Source organism: Cenococcum geophilum, assembly GCF_001692895.1.
Source record: "Cenococcum geophilum 1.58 unplaced genomic scaffold K441scaffold_11, whole genome shotgun sequence".
Taxonomy (NCBI): Eukaryota; Fungi; Ascomycota; class Dothideomycetes; order Gloniales; family Gloniaceae; genus Cenococcum; species Cenococcum geophilum.
In genome coordinates, this window is record NW_027137569.1 from 811,687 (window position 1) to 836,870 (window position 25,184).

Consider the following 25,184-nt stretch of genomic DNA (forward strand, 5'->3'; position numbering starts at 1 on the left):
AAAGCTTATAATTAGAGGTTATATTATAGGCTCCTGCTTAATTAATAGTAAAGGCTCCTTTACTAGGCTCTTAAGAGCTCTACTTATTGCTATCCTTTAGCTTCTTATTGGCTTAATTGTCCTTTTTAATTTGCTTAATATAAGCCTTAATTTCGGGTATTATATTAGCAATCTTCTTATCCACCTTCTTCTAAATTTTGTTACTTAGTTTAAACCATAATAGGTAAGAAATTAACTCTATGATATACCAGCATTTATTAAAGTAGTAACGTTTTCCGCATAGGCACTCTAGTAATAGTTACCTTTTCTTCTTCTGCTTATCTGCTAACAATTAAGGCTTTAATTTAGGCTTTGAATTCGGTGACTTATCTTTAAAGGTAACTCCAAAGGATCCTTTTTATGGGGTTTTACCCTTCTAGGTAAGGTCCGTACGACGGTAGTTTTAGTATATTTTAACTAGTTTAAAGAAGGTAGGAAGCATCTTCTTCTCCTACTTACGCTTATTAAGCTTATTCTTCCAATATTCTAACTAGCTTAGTATAATTAATTTAACTATATATACGAAGTCTTTTACTAAATAATTACTATCTACCTTAGGTAGAGCTTGCTCCTTATACTTAGTATATACCTTCTCCCACTCTTATAACTAGACCTTAAAGTTCTGGTTTTAAGGCGCCTTCTTAAGCTTTGTATATTAAGTGGCTATTTAAAGCTTTTAGGCGTGGTTAGTTGGAGTAATTCTCTTCTTAAGAGATACTAAGACGTTATAGGTAGTAGTACATTTAAACGTATAGATAAGGTAGGTACGTAAAATAGAGCTTAGGATATAGCTGCGCAACGTATTAAGAGCTAACAGCTGTTTTCTATATAGCTTTATATTATCCCTATGGTCGGCTTTAAGCGTACGGAGCTCCTCCTTTTCCTCCTTATCTAGGTCCGCGAGCTTTGTCTTCCCCTAGCTATTAGCATCCTTAGGTAAGGCACAAATAGGTTCTTTAAGCTATAGCAGATTGGTCTTAGGTGTTAATGGGTCAACATACTTCCAGAGACGATTATTATTCGCTTTTAACTTAATAACCTCAATCCATTCGTCCTAATTATTTAGGCTTATAAGGATAACGGATAATATAATAACGGGAGGGGTTTCTTGTTAAGAAGTTATTATGGGTAGTTATCTATAATTAAGATAATAATTAAAATTAATGGGAATAAAGGCTTTGGAATTAAAGATGATGTAGTAGACGGCCTAGGCTTATAACTGTTAAACGGACGATCAGGAATGAGAACTCTGTTTTATTAAAGAGGGCTCTAGAAGCTCTCTTATATACATTAGGTAGGTCCAAATACAATAACGACGACGTCGTCATGTAGTAGGTCATAGTTAAGAGAAACAGGTAATGAGACGTTCGATGAGACATACGAGCTCAAGATACGAGACAACTAACAACTGAGACATAGTTCGTATAGACGATCTAGGTCGTCAGACAGTATTACGATGGTAGTAAGGAACTTCGATTCAGGTCGACAAGAGAAGCTAAGCCAGATGACTTCCCAGGGTCGCGCTGCTGAAGTTTCATCCCCATGTCGCTCCGTAACTCAGGAATCATCTTTTCAAGAAGCTTCACATCAAGCTGAAAAGAATAGCTCTGAACACGATAGTTCGCGGTATATTGAAGAGGAACTACTTGGTCCAGTCGAGAGTGATTATATTCTTGGTCAGACCATACGAGTACATGACCTCAGAAAGGATGTGTGGGCCAAAAAGAAAAACGGGGGCGAGAGAGTGACGATCACACTTAGAACCAAGTTAACTCAGGGCAGCTATTCGGATTTATTGTATGAAATAAACCGGGAGGTAGAAATTTTATGCAAGCTACACCATCCTAATCTAGCGCATTTCTATAAGATGGAGGAATCAGGTATAAACTTCGGCATCATCTTCAAAAACCTACCGGGAGGTAGCCTCTGGGATTACATTCAGGAACGAAAGAGTTTGCAGGAACATGAGGCTCGCGAGCTTTTTGCTCATTTGATCTCTGGTGTTGGGTATTTGCAAAAAGTTGGCGTCATCCATTATCTCATCAGGCCTAAGAATCTGCTTCTGGACGAGCATTGCAGACTGGTTATCCACAACTTTATTTTGGCCCGCACTTTCTATCCTAACAATCTACTGCCGAAAAAGGGCAATGACAATCCGATCAATGGGACGATGCCAGAGGCTCTCGTTCAGGAAAGCGGGTACCAATTTCTACAAGAGCTAATGTTGGAGAGAAATGGGGATTCAACATACATCGCGCCCGAAATCCTCGGAGATTCGCCGTATCCAGCAGCTAATGTTGATATTTGGAGCTGCGGGTTGGTCTTGGTTAGGTTTATCCAATAACATTTGTAACGGTACTGAAGCTAATTCTTTGTGTAGTATGAAATGCTCACTGGGTTTATATTTCGAACTGGTCCTACTGAGATTCAATCTGCAGAAAGCTTAACCTACAACAATATCAAGAGCGATGCAAGACCCCTATTTGAACGACTTTTAGTACGTGACCCTAAAAAACGAGCAGATGTCAGGGAAATCGCGGGACACGCCTGGTTGAGTCAGTATGTCAGTGTGCTTGATTTTGTTACGAGTAGATCCACCACTGCTCGCGATATCGAGCAATTTTTCATTAACTATGGCAACAACCCTATACCCTCTGGTATGGTTCTGTGCATTCCCAATAGAACGAATAGTGTTTCCTGATATTTGAGAAACAGTGATCGCGTCCGAGACGCTAAGAGTCAAAGAATTCCGACCCTCGTTACAACGACCGACTGTACAGAAAAGTGCATTGCGCCGAAGTTTCCCTATGCCAATTCTAAACCCCAAATTTTTTTAGAATCCTCCAAATCCAAAGTACCGTTAGCAGACTATACGGCAAGCGATAAGGTCGATCCGTCGTACCATTCCGACACCGATGACGAACCACAACAGCTAACTCATCACGGTAGGGGTGTCATCCAGAAACTCTCGAATGCGGGGAGAAGAGTCACAGATTATTTCCATAGCAGAGAAAAGCGAAGGGCAGAATATGAGTCAATATAACTATTTCCGTGCAAGATAAAGCGAAGGATAGACGAGGATTTGTTGCACTTTGTCAGACGAAAATATATGATATCTCATGCGCCATTAAGGCGTCCGCTCATATTTTTGGTGTCCCAACTGTGGCACTCACCAATAACCTAGAGGTCTCGAGAGGGTGCGAAATCAATCCGCAACTTCAGCTTTAAAGTACTTCGGGCTCTTGTTCGAAATCCGTATCATATCTCAAGGACTACGCAAACAATCCTTGGTGTAGATGTTTATATTAGCGGCTCATGAGAGATTTTCAAGCTATTTTATACATTCAGGACCGAAGTAACTGCAAGTGCACAGCGTGACTCTTAGCCTTCTCTCGGACTCACCTCCCTAATCCATCTTCGGATATCTTTACACAGTCCGACTGAAGGTTTTATCTCGTTCAATTTGCATGACTAGCAAGTATAGTGACATGCTGGGCGTGAGAATGACTCTGCGCACCGCTTAGGTGCGAAGAGGGTTTCGACGATAGAATAAAAGTATAACATAGCTGTCTCCAAGAGGAGAAAAGAGGGTTAAAGACTTATCGTCAAAGACGAAACATCAAAGTAAATGTCAGACAAATAATTCAAACTAAATATCATCAAATTCATAACCGCCGCAACTCGTCTCTCCACATTCGCAACCCTTTCCTTGTCCCCAAAACAACTACCACCGCTCACCTCTCCCTGCTACCCTCACCTTCCTTCAGGCCTGACTTACCATCCCACAGGCCTCAACTGCCCACTTACACTCTGCGCTCATGAATCCTCCTCACATGCTCATTTCGCTTGTCCTCGCGCGGAAACGGCTTCCCCATTACTCCTCCCACGGCCTCCTTGCTGCGCGGACAGCCGGCGAAGGGGCACCAATGGGCCTCAATCTTCAAGTGCACCGTCTTGTAGTGGCGCTCGAGATCCGAGCGCCGGGTGAAGACCTTTGTGCAGCCTTCGGGCCAGACGCAAATCCACTTGCGTGGTTGGGTTGAATGATCGGTAGCGGATCCCGATCTTTGAATACCAATGATTGGGCCGTGTCAGTAAAAAAAAAAAAAAAAACTCACCCGGCCTCAGCAGAGCCGCAAGGACCCATATTGAGTCCTTGCGATTCGCTGGAAGCAGGGATAGAATGACCCTTTTGCATGCTGGATACGTTGCTGGAGTCCCCATTCGGCATAGTGGAGGGCGTAGCCTGGGGCGAAGCGGAGTATCCCATATTCAAATCTCCAAACGGCATAGCGAGGGGCGTAGCGTTGTTCGAGTTGTCGGTATGCGTGTCAGGAACGCTAAGGAAGGGCGACGAATAAGCGTTGAAATCGAAGAAGTGATCCATGTCGGAATCTGCACGCTTGAAACTAGCTGGCTGCGAGGAGGAGGAGGCTGAAGCAGTAAAGCTGTAAGATTCGAATGGAGCGGTGTAATTTTGCTGAGGATCCATGGCGGCGGGTAGCAATTTTGGTGGAAGGTTGCTTCGGGGGCATAGGGTAGACTTATGCTCTGAGAAGGCAGAATTCAAAACAAGGTGTATTGATAAAAGAACCCTTCAGGCCAGCCTTGCTCCCTCACTCTTTCCCTATTTTGGAAAAAGTGGGCTAGTCAATCATATATCCCATGTACACGTGAAGAGCCATTTTTAGTTCACAACACATTATGAGGTTTGGACCAGTACTTTTATCAATATTCAATACTTATCGATAAAAGTACTGGTTTGGACGTGTGAAAACTTTCAGAACTGAACATACTTTAGAACTTTCACAAGTTTTGTAAGAATCTGAAACCGTCCACAGACGGCCCAACTAGAAGATAAGAGATTGAGTTAAACCCCAACGATGCGTGGGATAGTGTTGATTTTTGCAGACACAGAGAGTCGATCGTAAAGCATTTCTCATTGATGGGTATACGTGCTCTATATGGTAGATACATTGCTTCTCTTCAAGAGAACTCTGGGGTCATTCAGTCGTTAAAACTATCCAAAGATTCGCCGGGAATCTTTGTACTCCCAGAAAGCGAATTTTACTTAGAGGATAAGAGTGATAAGTCCTCGTGTTCTTCCATGAACAATTTGTCCATCCCTGTCTTTCGTCCGGCAGCATTAGGGCGAGTCTTTGTGGAGGCAGTGATTGTACCCTTTGCACCACATGTGGCATCGACCTGTGTACAAATAGAAAGCCCTCAATAGCAACAAGCCGGTTAAATCGTCGTACTGATGTGCCTTCTAGCCAAGACTTTAAGTGCTATAGGAAAATACATCTAGATCAAGACCGCTCTCGTCATTGATGAACAATTTGCGAGGACACGAAACACAGAACTCATGTTCGCATCCCATACAAGCTGCATAGAGTTTATTCGCAAATGGGCCAATACCGCATCGGCACTATTATAATTAGCGAGGCGTTTATGGATGCATGGAGTCCGGTGCTAAAACGCTTACACAGTAGCTCACTATGTCCCTTCCCCCCCGCCTTGATGCACGGGGTTCGGCACTGCGGTGCCGCTTCCTTGGATTGGATGAACTCGAAACTTGTTCTTCTGAAGTCGCTAAAGGCGAGATCGCCTCGTCGGATGGAGAAGATTGTTGGGTCGACGAGGCTTGGCTGTCTGGCGGACTAGTGTCATCGTTGCCGTCTTCGATGCCAACCTCGTCGTCTTCATCGAAGTTATTCTTATCCATCTCTCTGAGAACCTCACCTTTAGTCTTCTTGGCCTCAAGGCACAGCCATTCTTCAATTTTCTTCGACTCTTTGCTGAAGTGCATGTCGATATGATTGAAGCGCTCATCCCAAGCGGCATTTCGTTTGCTCTCCAGGGGAACAATGTCTTTGCAGAAACCGCACCAGAACTGGCCTTGGCCATTGCGCCCGATTCTTCGCTTTTTGATCTCCTGCGTCACTTGGTCGTTATCAATCATCCCATGCTTATCTTTGAGATGCTCCTCAAACATCTCCTTTCTGTAGAAGAGCTCAGCACAGCAGGCTTGATCTGGCCCGAGCAATTGGCAACGCCAAGTTTCTAGTTGAAAATGCTGAGAATTCTCGTGCCGTTTCCAATCGTTTTTGGAGCCAAAATTCTTCTTGCACTTTGGAAAGGTGCATCCGTATGGTCGAGTGTGTCGTTTCATGTGTTTTCTGCGAGAAAAATCAGACAATCTTGCCTTTTGCACCAACCGTCTCACTTACTTCAAATCACATCTGCGAGGCACGGCTTTTTTGCATATTTTGCACATCTCCTGATTCGTCAGACGATTGCCAACAGCGGAATGTTTCTTTCCCTTTTGCTTGATTAGTTTTGCTAATTCTGCGAGTCCCCGCAGTACCTCATTTCGGGTAATAGTGTCTTGAATACCCTCCGTGTCATTGGATGCATCTCTCATTATATTAGATGCTGGAGCGGACCGTTGGCTGGATGATATGCTGTTGGCTTCGCCAGGTGGTCCGGCAGAGCCGCTATCATTACCTTCCCAGCCAGTGGCACGGCTGAGCAGTCGCCAAACTGCTTTGTCAAGCTCTTCGCCTTTTGGATTGCCGGGTATATTGGCTGCTAAAAAGCTAGTAAGATGGCCAAATGCTCTTTTCTGCTGCTCGGCTTTGGTTTGGGGCTCTCCGGATAGAGCAGGCAGTCGCCGGAACGGTTTATTGCTCGTTGCGCTCTCAGGGGAGGATTGAGGAGGGGCACTGCAGGCGACAGCAGCCAAAGCGTTCAATCCAAGAGACACGTTTGGGCTGGTTGCGTCGCTCCTCCATGACGATGGAGTGCTTGAACCTAAGCCAGTAGATTGACCTTGATCAGTCGGCCTGTAACCAGTGTTCATTCCCAGGTCAGCTTGCTGAGAGCCAGGGGCATACATTTCATGACTCGTCTCTGGGTGACTGCCGTCCATATCAAACTCATGTGGGCTAATCTCGAGGTTCTCCCAGGGACGGGAGATATTTTCGGGTGTAAGACATAAATTACCAGAATTACTGAACGAAGGGATCGATAGATTCGGATGCTTTTCCATACCGGCGAGGGTGGTGTCCATTGGTGCGACAGACATGGGTTGAGGTGTAGGTGACGATGATGGCTGTCTGCCGTGGTATTCTGAGCTACAATACTTAGCGATATATCTAAATAGGGACTTTCCCTCCAAGATTACATACCACTTGATTAATTCATTCGCATTCTCATCACCGTGCATCCTATTCACGTGCTGCTTGAAGTTATCGAGGCGTGGCCAGATCTTCTCTTTGTTCCTACAATGTTCTGATGCACATTGGTATGATTTTGTCGTCGAGCCGATTCTATGAACGCTTTTTTTGTGCCTGTTTAGATCATTCACTGTTGTGAAACCCTTCGGCCCTCGTCGACATCCGCGTATCTCGCATCTGTATGGTTTCTCGTGCTTGAGGATGTGTTTCCTAGGTTGATAGACCGTTAGTATCCGACGGAATAAGAGGCGGCGATAAGACGAACTTAAAATCAGAAGGACACTTCGGGACCTCATCACAATGAGGGCACTTCTGGGCCTTCCGGTGTGGAGGGCGGATCTTCAGCTGGTCTGACCGGCTCAAATCCACTGGATCGGTCGTTCTGAAGCCGATATTTTCTAATTGCATGGATACATCTGGAACTTCTTGGCTATAGTCTGCAGGCTCTATGCTACTAATAGAGCGCGTTGCTGGCGCTGTACCATAGCCGGAGTCCGAGTTAAAAGGGGCAGTGCCATTGCTTTCTATCTCGGAGCCTGGAGGGTTACGGTAACGCACATAATCCAGGTTGGGTCCCGGCTGGGAGGGGAAATTGGGGTCTCTAGGCGGTGCAGTGGAATTATTGAACGACCCAAGACTGCGTTCCGGAGTCCAAGCATCATCAGTAGTGCTGTAGAAACGTTGTATGGGAATTTGGTGAATAATATCTACACGATTGCGGTTGGATGACGGATGTGGAACTTTAAGCAGATGCAGGCTGGGGTCAATTTGACCAGTTCTTTGGGGAGGATTAGATTGAGGATAGTTGAAGGAATTTGCAGATCTGGAAGTTGAAGGGGCTCTTCTTAAGAAAGTATCCGCGTTTGAACGAACTCTAGCACTAGGGTGTTCAGGCCCAACGGATCTCTGCTGTCCCCATTGATGTAGGGAAGAGTTAGAAGGGATAAGATACTGTTGAGGTTATTAGATGGACTACGAAAACAAGATTTATTGGCTCCTACAGGATCGGCGTAATTATACTGTGGGTGATTTTCTTGCGACATGTCCGATGCTATCTAAGAGACATTAGCGACTGACGCCTCAGGCACCCGCGTTCCGAGAATGCTTGTATCTTCTCGCACCCCTGGCGAAGTGATAGAAAAGCGGTGGGGAGGAACGATAACTAGGAAGACGAGACGAAACGGACGACGAGAACCTACCAAACTGAAAGCTTGCAGCCTTGTGCCTGATAGTTCGCCTGGGAGAGGCACTGGGAGCTCAGAAGGTTCGAGGTAATCGCGGTGCGTCAAGTGGTTGCATTAGTACTTCGCGGCCTTCACCGCTTCGCGGCTGACACGAGCAAGATGATTGATGTCGATGCGAGTAGCGTGAGCACCGGGCTCAGTTCCTGGGGAGGGTTATTGGTCCTGCTCAAAGCGCCGGTGTGGGAAAATGGAAGTTGGATGAGCGGCCGCCAGCGGTCAAGAGCCGGGCTGTTGTCTGCAAAATGGTGGGCGGCAAGGGTTAGTGCAGTCTCATGTTAAGTGAGGCTCCCTAGCTCATTTTACTTTGAGAGAGGGAGCATTGATAAAGGGCGGCGCCTCGCTGTCGAGGGATGACAGAAGGCAACGGATTTTTCGGGTTGCCTTGTTGCTGCCTGCTCAGTTCCAGCTAGGGCCCTAGGGGTCACCGGCACCATCGCCCTTCGGCAAGCGTCCTTAGCGACAGCACTCGTCTCTCATCGTGGCTGTGCCTGCGCCCTCTCCTCCACTCTTGTCGAGAAAAGTCACTTACTCGTGCAACGTCACCCCGATCTCCATACGAATATTGGATCAGCAGACACTTGTTCATTTAGCTTGCTGTAAATGATACGCTTATTCTCTCCCGTCCGATAGTACCTTTTTGGCTCCTGCAAGGACTATCGCATTCGCCAAGCGAAGGACAACGTTATTGCAGCGTCCGGCGAATGCTGCAGCCCTCGACGCTTGTAATTATGTAAAGGTAAAAGGCACTCGCCAAACTGTTTTCAGTAGGGATTGAAATATCTCAACCCTAGCATCAAAAAGGCTTTGTATGGTTTGGTAAACGCGCCAATCAGTATTTGGGAATACCCTCCTCGTAGGGCTTGCATCATTGCTATGCTCCAAAGCCTACCATCCCGAAGAAACCATAACATCGCTGGAAATCCCTGCCCCACAAAAGCCTAGATCCGGCCATACACATCCACAAAGATAATTCCTAGGAGCCCTAAAACACCCTCCAAGGACTCGACAAACTGGAGATCAAAAAGTAAAAATGTCTCAAATGCGAAAAAGGAAAAACGCGTCCGAAGCGAGAGAAGCTGTGATCCAGTACCTGGTATACACCGCATAACGCTATGATAAGAAAACTGACGATGACTTTCTAAGTGAGACTCATGGCGTTAGGGATATCAAACAAAGAAATCGGGAAATCGTGGCTGTCATCAAGAAATCCATAGGCCGATTATCTCTAAATTCATTTAAATTCTTTGGAAACGTTATTGACCTCGATATGGATAACTTTGCTGCTGTTGTTGCTGCTGCATGTATGGAGGCATTTGCTGATAGCTGGACTGCTGGTATTGCACTCCAGTACCTTGGTCGTATGCCATTTGAGAAGGCCCACTCATTCCTGCCTGTGTAGTAGAAGATGACTGGGGATCTTGAGGGAAGTACGTGGACGGTAAACCATCAGTTAAAAATGGTGTGGTGTCAACCGGAGAGGAGAAGACCGGCTGCTGCCCATATGTCGAGACCGGAGTGATGGGAGGAGCGTAACGACTAGATCTATTTTGAACGTTGCTGTTTCGGTACGACTGGCTTGGTGTCTGCACTCCATTGACGTATGGGGAGCGCTGCTTTGTATCTAAAAAGCCTGGATAGGAACGATTTGCATAAGTTGGCGTAGTGTCGACAGGGAAAGTGAATGGAGAAGTCTGCACTGGCTGCTGGGGCCTGTAGATCGGGAACTGAGGTGGGGGATATGTATGCATGGCTGGAGCCGTAAGACCTGACGGGGAGATATCTGATGAATATTGAGAATACGTTTGGTCAAACGGAGATGCAAGCGATGACACAGCCGGGCTAGGATTATATCGCGATGGATTATCGTTGGGGGACTTTGACAGTGCATTGATCTGGTTTCGGGCCTGTTCTGGCATCTCAACCACCGGACTAATAATCGTGTCGGTATTAATTTGCTTCTGCTCCACTAAAGGTAAGATGGGCATGCTGATCTGCTCCATATGCTTCGCTAAATGGACCGTCAATTTCTTCCAGCTAGTTAAAATGTTACCGCAGAATCTGCAAGGCTCGTCCTTTGGTTGCTTCGTGGTATCCTGACGACACTTCTCTACCAAGGCCCACACGTCGTCAGAAGTATCCTTTGAAGTCTGGTTGACACCTGGGAATCCGCCTTGCCATCCTTGAGCATTGTCAGGATGGGCAGAAGAGTCCTTCGTGCCGCCATTCCCTGACCGACCAGCACGAGCTCTTGGCTCAGCGATCTTGTGCTCTCGGACAAGATGCTGAACAAAATTGTCTTTGCGATAGCATGTATGATTGCAGTCCGCCATGCTGCAAGTCCAATTTTCAAGCTGTCGGTGTCGTTCATTCTCGTGTCTAACCCAATCGGCTTTTCGTTTGAATGACTTAGGCTCTCCACAATTAGGGAATGTACAGGTGAACGGCTGAACATCTTCATGTACATGCTTTGTCCAATCAGAAGGCTTGTAGAATTTTTTGACTTTAAAGCAGAGAGGGCATTCGAATTCTGCTGGTAGACGTTTGACAGGCGGTAGAGGAACCCCTGCAGGAAATTGAGCAGATACAACAGTGCCCTCGGTAGCAGCTTCGGCATCGTCATCGGAGGAACCAGGGGCAGTGATTTGGAATCCAATGAAAGGCGCATCAGAGTCCTTATTACCAGCTCGAGGCGGCAGCTGTTTGGACCCACCACCAAGAGCAGTACAGAATTCCATGGACGCACAGCTCCGATTCGTAACAGCATTCAGATGCTTAACTTTAAATTCAAGCAACCTCTTGTAACGTCTCATCTGCTCTTGTGTGATTCGCTCAACCATGTAGTCCACAAGTCGGGGATTCAGTTGCCTTGCATGAGTCTTGAAACCCTCGTAGGTCGGAATGATAGGATCGGAACGGACTTTGAGGTCCATAATGACTGGCTCTTGGGACATGTCTTCGTCGTTATCATCGTCGTTGCCAGGACTAGGAAGAGGCGAGCTGGGTCTGGTCGCCCCGGTATCTGCCAGTGGCGATGCGAGCGTTAGCATTGGTGGACCCCCATGTTGGGTCATTAGCTCAGCAAGGCCCGGAGATTTGCCTAAATCGCTTCTACTCCTGCTCCTTCGTATAGCATTCTTTGCGTGGGCCCATGGCCCAGAAGATGCAGAGAGGTTGGCAGCGCTTCCCGGCCCTACATCTTTCGAATGATTGGAGACATTAGTATCAAGCCTGGGAGACTTCGGTCGACCCCAGCTACCTATTCGCTTGGGCTTCTCAAGTGGTAAGGGAGGTTCCTTCTGTTGTGTTTGCCCAGCATCAGGAATTTGTTGCTGAGGCGTTGGATGGCTTCCTTTTCGCTTCAAGAGATTACTATTCGTCCGTTTGGGAAGAATGCTGTCGAAGAAACTCGGACGCCTCTCTCTTTTCTCTTTACTCTTTCCTTTGTTTGCATCATTATCGACAAGCTTCGAAATGCCGGCAGCGGCATGGAGGCTGCCCAAATCGGATTCACTCATGCGACGAGATCCTATAGTAGCTGCCAGAGAGGCCGCCTCAATGTCCTTAGCCCGTTGACGGAAGCGCATCATTGCAGCATTGGAGGTAGCAGGTTGGTATCTGTTACTTGAGGCTTCAGGTTCAAATGGTATATCATTCCAGGGTCGCGTAACGACAGAAGACTGGGGCTGTACATCGCTCTCTGGGAGGCGTGGAAAGTACGACATGTCTTTGTCATTCGTGCTGATTTGAACGTTTGCGGGTGGGGATTCGGGTTTTTGATCTTCGACCTCTTCGACCTCTTCGACCTCTTCGACCTCTTCGTCGTCCCCTTCATCTAGTTCACTTCGCTCGTCAATGTACACCCCGGGTCCTGGAATACCTGAATCATCGAATACAGTTTGAACGCCGAGGCCCAGAGAAGACCCAAGCGTTTGTCGAACGCTAGCATCATTTTGACTCTTAGCTCTCTGTCGGTTAGCTGAGCGCTTCTTGCGGACTGCTGGTGCAGGCGAAGCTCCATCTCCGGCCTCACTACCCACTTCGCTACGGGTAAGCCAGTCCTCAACCTCAGCATTCTTCTCAGCAACAAGACGTTGCTCTGTCTGTTCTTCGAGAGTTGGAACATAGGTTTCCTTCATTGCTTCCCGAGCGTCAGGACTGATTCCAGCTTGACCAGAGATGTTGTCGGCGAGCCACGACCCATCTTCATTTCGCTCCGTTGGCGGACATACTGGCTTAGCATTTGGTGGTGGCTCTTGCTCAATCTCATCCTCCGACGAGTCATCCACAGGGAATGGAGATAAGTGCGTTCCAGATCTTCGACTGCCGTGGCTTCGTTTGCTTAGAGTTCCGCTCAAATCAGATCTTGCTGGTGACTCGCCCCTGCTGCAGTTCTCCACCATAACAATAGGACTGGTGAAATGAGACATTCGGGGTTGTTTATTAGCAAGAGACTCTCCACCAGGGCTGTTGGTGAGCGCGGGGCTATGCTGCTGCTTGCTGGGGGTTGAGCGTGCTCCACCCGATGATCCCGTGGGTGAGGGAGAAGATGGTGGAGGAAAGTCGCTAGCAGCAAATCGGATTCCAGTCATGTTTAGATTCTGCGAATTGTCAACTCCCATAACAGGACTCGACTGATTGGTCAAGCTCGGGGACAAAAGTTGAGAATCTGAGCGGTTGGTTGAAGAGATTGAGGCCTGAGTGTGGGTAAAAGCCGGAATAGAGCCGGTGTTGGCTCCGAGAGATATGGATGAACCATTGTTATAGGGTTGGTGGAAAGGACTAGCCATGCCGTTCCCGTCTATATTGAGGAGTGTTTCTAACTGATCTTCCAAAAGATGCTCTCCGAAGCTTGGCGTGGTGTACTGACTGAGGTCGTGGTACATGGAATCGCTTAGGTATCCCTCAGGACTCATATAGTCCTTCATGGAGTGGGCGGGTGGCGACAAACTCTGGCCCACAGAAGTTCCAGTTGATAGGGTGCCGGATGATTGGGGGAAGACATTTGGTTGTTGAGAATAGGTTTGATTGAGGATGTCTGGATGTAGGGAATCATACGACGACCCTTGTGGGGTGAAAGCGGCCTCCCTCGTGGGGTCGTTTGAAGGAGCGAGACTTGACATGCCAATGTAATCCATCGGCTCCGCAGAGAAGGAGAATCCAGACTGATCGCTTGACAAGAAATCGTTCCCGGATGGCGACGAAGACAGGTAATCAGTCACGGATTCGTTCTGACCGCGAGAATGATTGGCATGGTTGTCGCTGTAGACAGGCGACGGCGACTCGATGACAGGCATCATTGGTTAAGCCCAGCCTGGGGAACAAGCAGACTTTAGCTCACGCGTGCGTATACTATTACCCTATACACTGGGTGCAAAGTCGTGTTGGTCTCGATATGTCGAAACGCAAGGCAGCGGCAGCAACGTGACCTGAAGTGGCTACTTATCGGGCCATAAAAGCGCTGCCTAGCCGCCTGAGGAGACAACGCGAGAATTGAGTTGGCAAAGCTGAGAGACAGACAACGTCGACAGAAGGAAAAGCGCGAAGAAGTGCACAAAGATGGAGAGTATGGAGAGTTCAGAGGTGACGGCAACAATAGGAGGGACCCTCGTTCGCTATGAACGAAGGTCGGCAGATTCGCCTTGCAAGGGATAGGCTAAGCCGCAGTATGAAGCTAATGATCCAGGAACGAACTGGCTAAGGAGGCCAGTAACGCGATTCTAGAAAAGGCGCTTCGAAATTCTGCTGCGCAAGTCTCGGACTTTGAAGAGAGGAGTGGACGGGAAAGCAGAGAGACGATTTGCTGTGGACGACTACTAAGGCATGGCCGCAGCAGCAGAGGCTCTCAAGGCACCGGTGAAGGCTGACTCAAGGCGCGCATGCGGAGTGATGCGCGCCAAGCCAGCCAGGAAATGCAGACGACTTTGGCGCGAGCTTCTCGATTCTTAACCGCAGGAGAAGCAGAGCAGCAGAAACAACGAGCGACCTTAGTGCCCACTCGAGGCAGATTTGCTATTCGTGACAGACCAACGCCGTCCGGCATTTTACTCAGCCTCGCTCCAACCGACTGAGAACGCGAGGTCAAGGAGCCGACAACGGGACTTGCGGTGGCTGTGTCGACATCATCGCGACTCTTGATAGGCACACACATTAAATCTTTAATTCTCAACTCAATCGCATTACGCTAGAATTTTCAGGCACCGCATGCTTGCCTATGGTAGCGCAGGAAGAGAAGCGACCACTTTACGAGCAAATCCGTCTGTTAGCCCGCGCTCCATCCACACTGTATTACTATTCTGCTTCCATAAAAGGGCCAGCTCCACCAGAGCATTGTATGCAGAGTGCCCAGGATTGATCCTTAAATGGAATTTCCCGCTCAGTACTCTTGCAAAGCCCCTCTCCATAAGCTAATGCCAGCGCCAGTCCTGCGTTCCCCGTATCCATGGTCGTGGCAATATTCTCACAGGTTAAGTTTTTTTCCCGCGGTTACCAAGCCTTAATCAAGTTATAGCGCCAAAGCTGGAGAGGGCTGGGTTAATGCGCAGCGCTGGAGAGAGAAGTTTGTTCGTTGAAATGGTAGTGTTCGCCTTGGTGGCATTCCCATGATCTGCCTTGAAGCGAGGCGCGGATCAGCGTTAGGTCGTTAACCTGGTTCCAGCCTTATGGTGTCTCGACCTATCTAGGAATTTGGGAAGTCACTGCAATATTAGGAAGTTACTACAGTACCCACGCCAATTGGATGGCAATAATCGCTTGGCGCAAGTTTTTGCAGGTGGTTTTCATATTAAACAGCTCTTGATCTCACTCACAAAGGATCCCTGGCTGGATGCAAGGGATACAGCATGCATGTCATTTGATGCTGACTGTGCTATGCTGTGGCTTACCGTCGAGGCAGTGCGGCGGCCCGCTGATCGGGATGGCGTTTGGTGACAGCCTTAATTCCGCCCGAGGGATTTATTTAGTGTTTATGGAGATGCATATTAGCCCTGAAAAAAGTGCGGGTTAATTAAGGTTCGCCCCCTGACGAGCAAACCAAGGATCCTATGCTCGATCAATCTTCCTATGGCCCCTTTCCCGATAGAATTGCTTACTTCAGTAGTAAGAACGTCTTAAAAGGTTCCTTAGACGTGAGACGATGCTAATATGCTCGTCGGCGTAGATGAACTCTTGACCATTTAGTTACGTGGAGTGGTGGTAGGATATGCCTTTGCTAGGGATGCCTTACTTTTCCTTTCCTTCTAGGTGCGGCTCAATCAGCGCTTCTACCTAACATGGTCATGCCCCTTATGAAAGGCTGTATGCCATTCGGCAGAGCTCATAATGGATTGCAATCGTCTTAAGAGATTCAATTTACTTAACAAAGATATAAGAGCTCCTTTTCATGTTCTATTCTGAAATCCTCCACGGGCTTGGCTAAAACGTGTATGTTGTCCCTTCCGCTGGTGTTATCGACAAGAGCTGGAATAGAATCAATAGATCAAGCCGCCGTGGTAAAAAATACGCGTATTTTTGGTTCTGGTGTTTTGGTGTTCTACGCACGGTCCACCTATCGTAGGGGATATGAATTGCGCTCCATGACGAAACTCAAGAGCTCGATTTATCAAGCGGAATATCATGAACCAAGCTAAAACCCACCCGAATTTGCATAAATACTCGCGCAAAGAGCTCCCATAGAACCGACCATTTAGTGTGTAGATTTGAGCTATACGAAACATGCTGCCATTTTTAGAGCTTCTATCATTTTCCCACACCAGCATCCGCAATATCCCATTGCAGAGCTGTAAAGTCTCCTCTCCTCTACTTTGCGCACTTTTTCTGTTGCTTCTGGATTTCCACCATTTTCTCCCCAATACGGTGAAATTGTGCTTCGATTAAGTGATCGCATCGTAATGCGCAGAATTGGTTATGTGATATGTTTGGGGAGTGACCCTTCCTCAGCGAAATTTAGTGTATTGGAGAAAGTACCCTGTGACTTCCTTGCAAGTTTAGTGGCCTTTCATCGACAGGGATAGTGATAGAGGCATTGCACTATTGAGGAATTCAGATTGAGGAATTCAAGAAGAGAACTGTTTTCCTTTAATTCAGCTCTGCTCTTCATGAAACCATAATTATCTTGGCTTGATGGATTGGATACCAAGACGCATGATCGAATTGGACGGGGTGGATACAAAGACAGACTGGGACCAAAATAATACCGTGTAATCACTAGGGTAGAACCGGGTCGAAGCGCAGGCTCCTCTCCCGCTTCTACCCTGCTCCAGATCGGCCCAAAGGAAACTAAAAAGGAAACCCGCAAACTGCACCACAATAAATTGCTGGACTGCTCCACAATGTCTACTTGTTCCCCTCTTATCGACCGCCCCTCTCCCAACAGCCAAGCGTCATTATTGCTGAAGCAGAGCTCGTTGTCGCGACAACTTCAGCTTCGCGCGTCAGCTGCACTTGCATGTGACAACGCTCACCGTGCTCAAAGACCTCTACCACTGACGCAGTGTTCCACCAATCGATCAGCGGCGGGTCCAACGGCAATCGCGAATACACTCCCCTGACGGGAGCCGAGTTTGAGTCTGACAGCTGCTGCCACACATAGCTTAAAAAACTACCTCCTATCTCTCCTCCACCTTCTCTCATCCACACAAGCACTTCCGCGATAGTCATGTACATACCGCCGCCCGCCCCAAGGGACCTCCTCCCACCTCTTCTCGCCTGCCTACCGACCGCCTTCGCCTCCAGCCGACCTCCACCAGCTCTCCTACCTCTACTTTCCCCAATCCTTCGCCAGCGGGTCCAGCTCCTTTCCTCCGAATCCTGGCTACCTCTCCTCTGCTGGGACGCCCACGCCGCCTCAAAACTCCCCGGGATAATTGAAAACATACAGCTAGAACCGCACCCCGTATCCGGGGAGGTCGAGCTCCGGGATGTAGAGACGATACAATACCGCCGGTTAGATCCCGAGACGCTGCACGCGCGGCTGGTGCTGGACGAGTTCAACCTGCTCGCCATCTACCTCTGGTGTACGGGCGAGGAAGGGAACGCATGGCGGCTCGCCGAGCTGCGGGGCATCGACGACGGCAAGGACGGCACGCAGTGGTTCGACAGTATGAGCGAGGCGAGCGACGACACCCGCCCGGGATTCAACCGGGAAACCCTCAGCCAGACCAACGGCGCTGCAACCGGAGCCAACCACGCCGCAGCACCACCGACGCAGGCGAAAGGGGAAGAGGATGACGACGATGCGTACTGGGCCTCCTACGACCGTACCCCCAGCCGCACGCCGCACAAGCGCTCCCCGGCCCCTATCACGAACTCCTCCGTCCAGCTCCCCACGCAGTCCGAGCTCGAGTACTTCGCCCGCTACGCTGCAGAGGTGCAGCCGGCGCTCGACGCGCACGATCCTGAGGAAGAAGGGCCGCCGCCCGGCGAGTCGACTTTGAATGGGGACGAGCTGGAACGCGGGTTCCAGCAGCGCCATCGAGAGCCGGAGATGGAGCCTCTGGAGACCTCGAATCTGGGGCCCCACGGCTACGATTCCTCCCTCCCGCCTCCAGCCGCCGCGTTCGCGAACGGGTTGAATGGGTTGAACGGGCTCCGGATGGACTCTGCTAGCGACGAGAAGGCGCGAGAGGCGGAGCTGGAGCAGCTGGAGCGGGAAACATACGGCGCGCTCAGCCACCCGCGCCCGTCATCTTCTGCGTCGTCGAACTCGGTCGAGAGGTTGGAGCGGGAGGCGGAGAGTCATTCGCAGGCTGAGATGGCTATTAAGCAGCACATCAGCACGGATATCAAGAGCTTGTTCCGGCTGGCACGCTCTGCTGGTATTGCACGCGAGGAGTTCGAGAGGATTATCCAGCGGGAGCTAGAAGTTCTACCGATGTTGGAATTGGATCAGTGAAGTGTTCGAGGTAATGGATAGGGGAAAACTGTGTTTTGAAGATATATGCGTGCGAGCTGACATTCGAAGCATTTAAGCGGCGCTTGGGAACCATGTGGCTGGCATAGCATGGAGCAGATTGCGACTTTGGTCTAAAGATAACGTTCTGGGACTCGTTACGTTATGACTCTGTTGTAATTGAGCGTTTATAGACTTCCCAACCACTTTTCCCAATTTAAGCGCCCTTCCGCATTGGAAGGCTGACTTATGCGCCGTGATAATCGCATCTGCAAAACCGCTGGAAACTACCTCAGCCTTCAGCTCCGAACCCTCACTCCGCACACTCCGCAATCTATCTACCCCTTCCTCCGCCTCCCTGAATCCCCTGCCTTCCCTCCGGCCTTCTTAAGTTGCCCTAGCACATCCGCCACGTTCGTCCCCGTGGCGTTCAGGACCTTCTCGGCCTCGCTGCCCCGCCCAATCTCCTCGACTACATTCCCCGGGTCCGCGGCACCAACAATCGGGACCTCGGATGCCAACCACTGTTGGAAGGGTTTGGCAACAAAGTAGCCGTCCGAGGTGAACCAGCGTGTGAAGGGCGTGCGGATATGCAGCGTCTGCTCGACGGAGGAAGGCGGAGTAAAGGTCACAGTGAGTTCGTAAATCGGGATGTGTTTTTTCGAGCTTGAGCATATACGGATCTACGCCAGTAGTTCTTCAGCATACAGCACAGTCTCTATTTCGCGGCACACAAAGCGCGGCGTGTTGCCAGAGTTGCAGGGACGGAGTGTTTGAAAGCTTACCTTCCCTGTCTTCCCCTCCCCCGCGAACACAACGCCCTTCTCAACCGCCCATATCCAGTACGAGAATATCCCGTTTATGATGAAGTATGCGATGACTGCGGGTGCTGTGTAAGCTTTCGTGGCGTCCCAGCCCTGCTTCCAATCGAAGTAGAAGAGAGTGCCTGCGATGGCGACCGCGCTATAGCCGAGGAAGAGCCGAATATCGGTTTGCGTGTGCGATTGCCTGAATTTGAGGGAGGTGAGGTAGTTGGGGAGAGCGTCATCGGTAGTGTTTTTGAGGTCTGGGATAGGATTAGCACAGAGGTTGGATATGGGTAGGTAGAGGCGTATATGATTACCGGAGAGGGAGTGGACAGCAATTTTTGTTGTTGCCGACATGATGAATTAGAGCTGCAAAAGATATAATTAAGGCCAGAAGCGGATTAAATGAATGGCAGATTGGGTTGTTGTGGAGCTACAAAGCTCCAAGCGTTGGTGATGAAGCTTTTGGTGGTGGATTGAAAGGTGTTCTCAAATCGCCAGTGCCGCACCCCTGTCATCTGAATTCGTCGGCGGTGGATGCGGCTCCGTTAAGAATCGTCGCAACTTCATCAACCTCACAGCCCACCATAATTTTGTGTCGAGGAAGGGCAAATCGCACTTTCTGCTTTGATCAAGATGGCACAACCAGTGGTGCAGACGATCCATCGGGATCCGGCGTTGTTGTGAGTTTCGGTAGCCCTTCAAAATGTCGAAAATAGACTAATTGACGTGACAGCTATTGGATCCTTTTGCCCATCACGGTGGTTATGGTAAATCTGTCTAGCATGCTGCAGAAGGTACCGTACTGATTGTGCGTCAAGATCCTCACTGGAATCCTTCGCCACTATGCCATGATCCTTCTCCAATCCGCACCGAAGAAGCAGACTCTTCCTCAAATCCGACAGCAGCGCTCTCTAATGCGCGGAATCAATCTCCGTACAAACGCCAACGTGCTCTCGCCCTCATCCTTTCAGACCCGGAAAGCATATATGGTGTCGGCGTACCAGGAGGGGAAATTTTTAGCGGATCCAGAGGCGAGAGGCAAACCCAGACCGAACCCGATGTCAGATCCAGCCATGATGGAGGGCATGATGGGTATGATGAAGGGAAATGTGGCCATGATGGTCCCGCAAACATTGATTATGGGATGGATAAACGCCTTCTTCTCAGGATTCGTCATCAGTAGGTCTCTCTTTTAATTTCACATTTCGATTAATTCATCTGGAGCTGTCCAAATGGCTGGCTGAAGATCTCCTGATCTCTCATGATCCGTACACAGCATCCGCTAATGCCACGATGATCGCCAGTGAAACTTCCCTTCCCGCTGACGCCACAGTTTAAATCCATGCTTCAATCTGGGGTCGGGACTCGCGACCTGGACGTCAGATGGGTGTCGAGTTTGTCTTGGTATTTCCTAACTCTGTTCGGGCTTCAACCCGTCTATAACTTTATCCTTGGCAGCAACAATTGTAAGTCAAGCCCAGCTCAGTTTCCGGGTCAGCCAAACTGCCTGTTGCGGCAGCGCTGACGACGTCGCGATGCAGCTGCAAGCCAAGTCACGCAACAGATGGCGCAAATGAACCCGGGTGCAGGTATGATGGGTCCAGAGCAGGACCCTGATAAGTTGTTCCTGAATGAGGCAGAGAACCTGGAAGTGATAGAGCACCAGTGGATACTGGAGGGGGTCGAGGACCGGTTACTGGCCAAGTTGAGCGTGTAGACGACAAGGGTAGGGATCATGGATAACTCCGGCGAGGGTGCGAATGGTGGAGTGTCACTATTAAAGTGGACCCTTAAGTCCTCCAAAGTGCAAAGCGACATGCTACAAGCATGGTGGGCATGGTGGGCATGGTGGGCATGGTGGGCATGGTGGGCATGGTGGGCGTGGTGGGCATTGCTCAATCTCTTTCATCCCGCGCTGTGGAATTGCAGCCACAGAGGTGCGGGCCGAAAATCAATTCTTATGACAGATCTTTGACAGCCCAGCGGCCCAGCGCTGTGGTTCTTCTCTTGTTCCAGCATGCCGGCGAGATCCATGGATGGATGCAAGGCAGACCGGGCGAGCGTGCCGCTGAGACAGGGCGAGTCGAGTCCTCCTCGACCAGCAGAGCCTCCGGGTACACACCACAGACCATGGCCCCCTTTACCGAGTCCCCCCGAGAGAGGTTCACTGCAGGGGCTTCTTGGGCGTCGGTGCCATGTGATGTGACCCCGGTTTGGTTTTCCCTGGCCCATCGCCCAGCGGCTGTCCCCGTCGCAGCGGCTGTCATGGTCCCCAAACCAAACCCAAACATCTCGATTCAATACAAGAATGGGCATTGCGGCACAGCATCGCCCCCGGTATTGAACGCCAGAACGCCAGAACGCCAGGACGTCAGGACCCCCCCGGGAATCACGCAAACTGTGGCTCTCTAACAAGGGGCTGGCGACAACTCCGGGGAAGATGGCGAGCAGACAAGCGCTGGACGGGGGTTCTCGACCGTGTCACAGCACTACTGGCTCCTAAATCATTCCACTCCTTGCTTTCTTTCTCTTCTTTATCGGCGAGTGGCACGCCCTTTTGGTGTTGTGGTTGTGGTGCTGTCCATTCCTGCTCACCGATCAGGTGCTCTGCCCTGAATTGCTGCCTGAATCGAGTGATTTCAGTCGCCTTCTTTTGGACGACGACTCTTCCCATCCTCCAATCAATTGTCTACACGGCCCTCCTTACCATCTATCTCTGCCATCCCTCCTGATTATTCATCGCTTCAGGATCAAACAGGGCTGCTAGGCTTACCTTTTCGAACCGTTGTTTTTTCGGCCGCTGTCGCCTTTTTATGCCCCGATGCACTCCGGAGCAATAATAGATTCCTTCCATGCGTTGCCGCTCATGGGGTCCTTCTGGCAAGTAGGTATTCGCTTCCCCATGATCGTCAATTCAGCCCCCACCGTTTCCATCACTTGGTGACGCTAAGGAGGAAGCCAGAACCATATCAGCCGCGCTTTAACAACCATGGTCGAATGCGAACCGCCCTCGGGGTCATAGCCCCCGGGGTCGGGGCAAGCCCTGAGGGCTTAGTCTGCAGATATTGGTAAAGATCTACTAGAACAGCTTGGCCTACATTTTCCTTTTCCCGCCCTCCTTTTTGCTACTTTTCCCCATACGATCACGCATTCGAAATGCCCAGCCCACATATTGCTCAAGCGTGGCTTGCCAGCTGGCTTAGACCCCTAGCACTCCACCGGTGAGTCGATGCAGGGGCCGCGACTGGTCTCCCCTTGGCGAGATACTTGCGGCTCTTCTGAGTGAAGCATCATAAATGCTCTTTGAGCTAGATGTCTGCAATGCAGGACTGTCAGCTCAACGGGCGGTGCAATTTTGCAATCCCAGTTTCACCTTGTGTTTGCCCTTCGAGGAGCCTACCGACCAACAGTATCAGTGCTTCGCCTCCTTGTTTCAAGCCCTCTTCCATATCATCGTTATTTTACACCCATAGGTGCATACTCACCCTTTGTCTTAATTCTTAAGCCGCCGTTGCTGCCTGTGTTGGGCCTAAATCAATCCAGCAGCGGATGTATGTTATATTCAGTAATTCATATGTTCTACTCTTTGCTCATGCTCCGGAAAGATACCTACTCCTAGACCTCTTGTTTCGCGTGCCGGTTCAATTCGACCGATCTTACGTTTCACAGCCACACAGTTTCGGGCGCATCTCTCGCCGCTGCAGCACCAGCTTCTTGCTAGAGCATTTCCCCTTTAGTACAATTATTTAAAATGGAGAGCTTCCAAGTATTCACCGACATCCCACACATTCCCATTGCTCACGATGGGCCTTTGAACTCTGGCTTCGGCTGGCCCGCATTCGGAGGAGACCTCAATCAGATGAACTACTCTCGCCAGCCTACGACCAAGCTAGTTACTGTTTTTGGGCAAGAAATTCCCATTGACAATAGCAACACTCAAGACATGTCGAGCATGCAGCGTTTCCTTCATGGGCCCGAACGACCACCGTTCGCATACCTCCCTACCGACCGTGGCAGATCTTGTGGAAACCCACTCCAGAATCGACACCTGGACTACAACCAGTCGTACGAGGCACAATCACCTTGGCCTGTCCTTAATGAATACCCACGGCAGTGCTCGCCAGATGAGACTATACTGTCGGCTTCAACCACCAGCTGGAGTGCGAGTCCGCGCGACGAGCTGCGTTCCTCGAGCATGTATGCACCATACTCGGCGAGAAGTCCCTCGGAGTTCGACCAGCATAGACTGTCTTATCCTGAGCAATCCAATATTACTTCATTCCCAGGTGAATTGCCTTCTGGAGGCGGTTCTTGCGCACTTCGAGAGATTCAGTTTTCTCCTGACGAGGAGCCCGAGCAGTCCGTTGAAGAATACGAACGGCCCGACATGAAGACTGAATACGGCTACGAGCAAGAAGGCGACTGCAAGATGGAAGTAGACAGTGACAACTACCCTGACCACGACGATACAGGACTGGACAATTCTCTCAGAGAAGCTGAGTCCGTCCACCCAGTTTCCTGCGACGATGATGCATCCGACCCCGAATACCAGCCAGTATCAACATCATCCCAAACGACGAGAAGAAGCAGGCGCCGTACATCGAATTCTAGCAACAGTTCAGGCAACAGGAACACACATAAACGCGGTCTCCATGGACGCAAAACCTCCAGTGCTTCCAGTGCTTCCAACTCTCATAAAGTCAACAAGAAGACTCGTTCCAGCGCCAGTGCGTCCTCAGGCAACGGGAACAACTCCAACGCAGCACGCCCCTTCCCTTGCCCTCTAGCTCGCTACTCATGCCCATCAACCTTTGCCTCTAAGAATGAATGGAAACGACATGTCAGCACTCAGCATATCCGACTGGGATTCTGGCGCTGTGACTTGTGCCCAACTACGGTCGATAGCAACAATGCCACAACAGTATATTTCAACGATTTCAACCGCAAGGATCTGTTCACCCAACATCTGCGCCGCATGCACGCTGCTCCAGCTCATCAAGCAGCTGGACGGTCCAGCCGCGAATACCCGGTGACGGAAGAGAGCCTCTCCGAGCACCAAGCACGCTGCTACAAGCAAGTTCGCTCAGCCCCGCCTCAATCCACTTGCTTGTTCTGCAACCGCACGTTCAGCGGACCCGGCAGCTGGGACGAGCGCATGGAGCACGTGGGCCGTCACTTGGAGAAGGAGCGGAAGGCAGGCGGTGCGCCGGTTGACATCAATGATTGGCAAGAGGATGAGGTGCTTAAGGACTGGCTTATCTCTGAAGGCCTGGTTGAGGCGGACAGGAGTGGCAGCTGGAGACTGGGAGATGGAAGGCTTCGACGAGAGGCTGACGATGACGACGATGATGAAGATGCAGAAGATGAGGATGATGAAAAAATAAACCTTCGACGCATCAAGCTCGAAGCTTAAAAGAGTAATTTATAGTGGAACCTCCTCTACGTTGGATATATTTTGGGTTGGGAAAGGGGCATGAAAGGCACAGTGGGTTCACGAATGTCCAGGCAACGGCTATGAGTTTGTGCTATAATCATATTCAGAGCTATATTTTCTTCGTCTTTCTTTTGTTGGAGAACGCACAAAATTCAAAATACAAAAAGACGCCTCTTGTAGTGGGGTTCCTGGTTCCTGTTTTTTGCGTCAGACAATCTTACGGACTGAAGTTTAGCTGGACTCTATAGACTTGTGTGAATCATTCATGACCTGCTGGAATAGTGTTACTCGTTGCAGCGAACATGAATATCTGCGAACCTGTCAAGCCAGATCAAGTGAAGTGCATGTCCAAAGAGCAACACAGCCCTCAGCATCAGCCCCCACCGAATGTCCCTTGCCAACTGCGCCCCAGCCAAGGCCAGCCACGGCACACTCAACCACACCCTCACCACAGACTCACGCACAGTCTGCACCTGACTCTTTCAATGAAAGGAGCCATACATAAACGACTAGCCAAGCACCGGGACTCCTCCC

General features: G+C 49.8%; 9 protein-coding genes across 9 annotated transcripts; 5 read left to right on the plus strand and 4 right to left on the minus strand.

Moving 5' to 3' along the window:
• Positions 1–1,702: 1,702 nt before the first annotated feature.
• Positions 1,703–2,653, plus strand: K441DRAFT_472249 (kinase-like protein; the record flags this gene model as incomplete). The annotated part of the gene is made up of 2 exons (XM_067641865.1): positions 1,703–2,365; positions 2,420–2,653. Coding segments are annotated over 2 exons (897 nt in total), but the record flags the coding sequence as incomplete, so codon positions are not given.
• Positions 2,654–3,673: 1,020 nt separating this feature from the next.
• On the minus strand, positions 3,674–4,531 carry K441DRAFT_694569 (uncharacterized protein; the record flags this gene model as incomplete). The annotated part of the gene is made up of 2 exons (XM_067652729.1): positions 3,674–4,104; positions 4,158–4,531. 2 exons carry the CDS (start codon positions 4,529–4,531, stop codon positions 3,843–3,845), a joined length of 636 nt encoding a protein of 211 aa, XP_067506434.1. The 3' UTR covers positions 3,674–3,842.
• An 822-nt stretch (positions 4,532–5,353) lies between these two features.
• Positions 5,354–8,470, minus strand: K441DRAFT_25822 (uncharacterized protein). The gene is made up of 7 exons (XM_067640812.1): positions 8,279–8,470; positions 7,543–8,228; positions 7,230–7,487; positions 6,936–7,175; positions 6,270–6,884; positions 5,527–6,218; positions 5,354–5,467 (listed from the first exon to the last, which is right to left on the minus strand). Exons 1-7 carry the CDS (start codon positions 8,318–8,320, stop codon positions 5,436–5,438), a joined length of 2,565 nt encoding a protein of 854 aa, XP_067506435.1. The 5' UTR covers positions 8,321–8,470; the 3' UTR covers positions 5,354–5,435.
• A 1,304-nt stretch (positions 8,471–9,774) lies between these two features.
• K441DRAFT_549350 (uncharacterized protein) lies at positions 9,775–13,818 on the minus strand (the record flags this gene model as incomplete). Its single annotated transcript, XM_067643001.1, has 1 exon — positions 9,775–13,818. One exon carries the CDS (start codon positions 13,816–13,818, stop codon positions 9,775–9,777), a length of 4,044 nt encoding a protein of 1,347 aa, XP_067506436.1.
• A 3,356-nt stretch (positions 13,819–17,174) lies between these two features.
• Positions 17,175–18,410, plus strand: K441DRAFT_549127 (uncharacterized protein; the record flags this gene model as incomplete). The annotated part of the gene is made up of 1 exon (XM_067642989.1): positions 17,175–18,410. One exon carries the CDS (start codon positions 17,175–17,177, stop codon positions 18,408–18,410), a length of 1,236 nt encoding a protein of 411 aa, XP_067506437.1.
• Positions 18,411–18,745: 335 nt separating this feature from the next.
• K441DRAFT_549314 (uncharacterized protein) lies at positions 18,746–19,570 on the minus strand (the record flags this gene model as incomplete). Its single annotated transcript, XM_067642997.1, has 2 exons — positions 18,746–19,090; positions 19,193–19,570. The coding sequence occupies 2 exons, from the start codon at positions 19,568–19,570 to the stop codon at positions 18,746–18,748; spliced, it is 723 nt and encodes a 240-aa protein (XP_067506438.1).
• Positions 19,571–19,808: 238 nt separating this feature from the next.
• Positions 19,809–21,285, plus strand: K441DRAFT_704135 (uncharacterized protein). The gene is made up of 5 exons (XM_067653520.1): positions 19,809–19,896; positions 19,950–19,983; positions 20,035–20,395; positions 20,521–20,682; positions 20,758–21,285. The coding sequence occupies exons 1-5, from the start codon at positions 19,850–19,852 to the stop codon at positions 20,931–20,933; spliced, it is 780 nt and encodes a 259-aa protein (XP_067506439.1). The 5' UTR covers positions 19,809–19,849; the 3' UTR covers positions 20,934–21,285.
• Positions 21,055–21,507, plus strand: K441DRAFT_712292 (uncharacterized protein; the record flags this gene model as incomplete). The annotated part of the gene is made up of 1 exon (XM_067653917.1): positions 21,055–21,507. A coding segment is annotated over exon 1 (446 nt), but the record flags the coding sequence as incomplete, so codon positions are not given.
• Positions 21,508–22,823: 1,316 nt separating this feature from the next.
• On the plus strand, positions 22,824–24,967 carry K441DRAFT_656264 (uncharacterized protein). Its single transcript, XM_067647985.1, has one exon. The coding sequence runs from the start codon at positions 22,968–22,970 to the stop codon at positions 24,627–24,629; it is 1,662 nt and encodes a 553-aa protein (XP_067506441.1). The 5' UTR covers positions 22,824–22,967; the 3' UTR covers positions 24,630–24,967.
• Positions 24,968–25,184: the final 217 nt, after the last annotated feature.

Coding starts and splice junctions, on each gene's coding strand:
- K441DRAFT_25822 (XM_067640812.1), bottom strand. CDS start 8,320: ATGTCGCAAGAAAATCACCCACAGTATAATTACGCCGATCCT. Junction 7,176..7,229: donor GCGAATGAATTAATCAAGTG/GTATGTAATCTT, acceptor TAAGTATTGTAG/CTCAGAATACCACGGCAGAC. Junction 6,885..6,935: donor CCAGAGACGAGTCATGAAAT/GTATGCCCCTGG, acceptor CACTGGTTACAG/GCCGACTGATCAAGGTCAAT.
- K441DRAFT_704135 (XM_067653520.1), top strand. CDS start 19,850: ATGGCACAACCAGTGGTGCAGACGATCCATCGGGATCCGGCGTTGTT. Junction 19,897..19,949: donor CATCGGGATCCGGCGTTGTT/GTGAGTTTCGGT, acceptor TTGACGTGACAG/CTATTGGATCCTTTTGCCCA. Junction 20,396..20,520: donor CTTCTCAGGATTCGTCATCA/GTAGGTCTCTCT, acceptor GATGATCGCCAG/TGAAACTTCCCTTCCCGCTG.
- K441DRAFT_656264 (XM_067647985.1), top strand. CDS start 22,968: ATGGAGAGCTTCCAAGTATTCACCGACATCCCACACATTCCCATTGCT.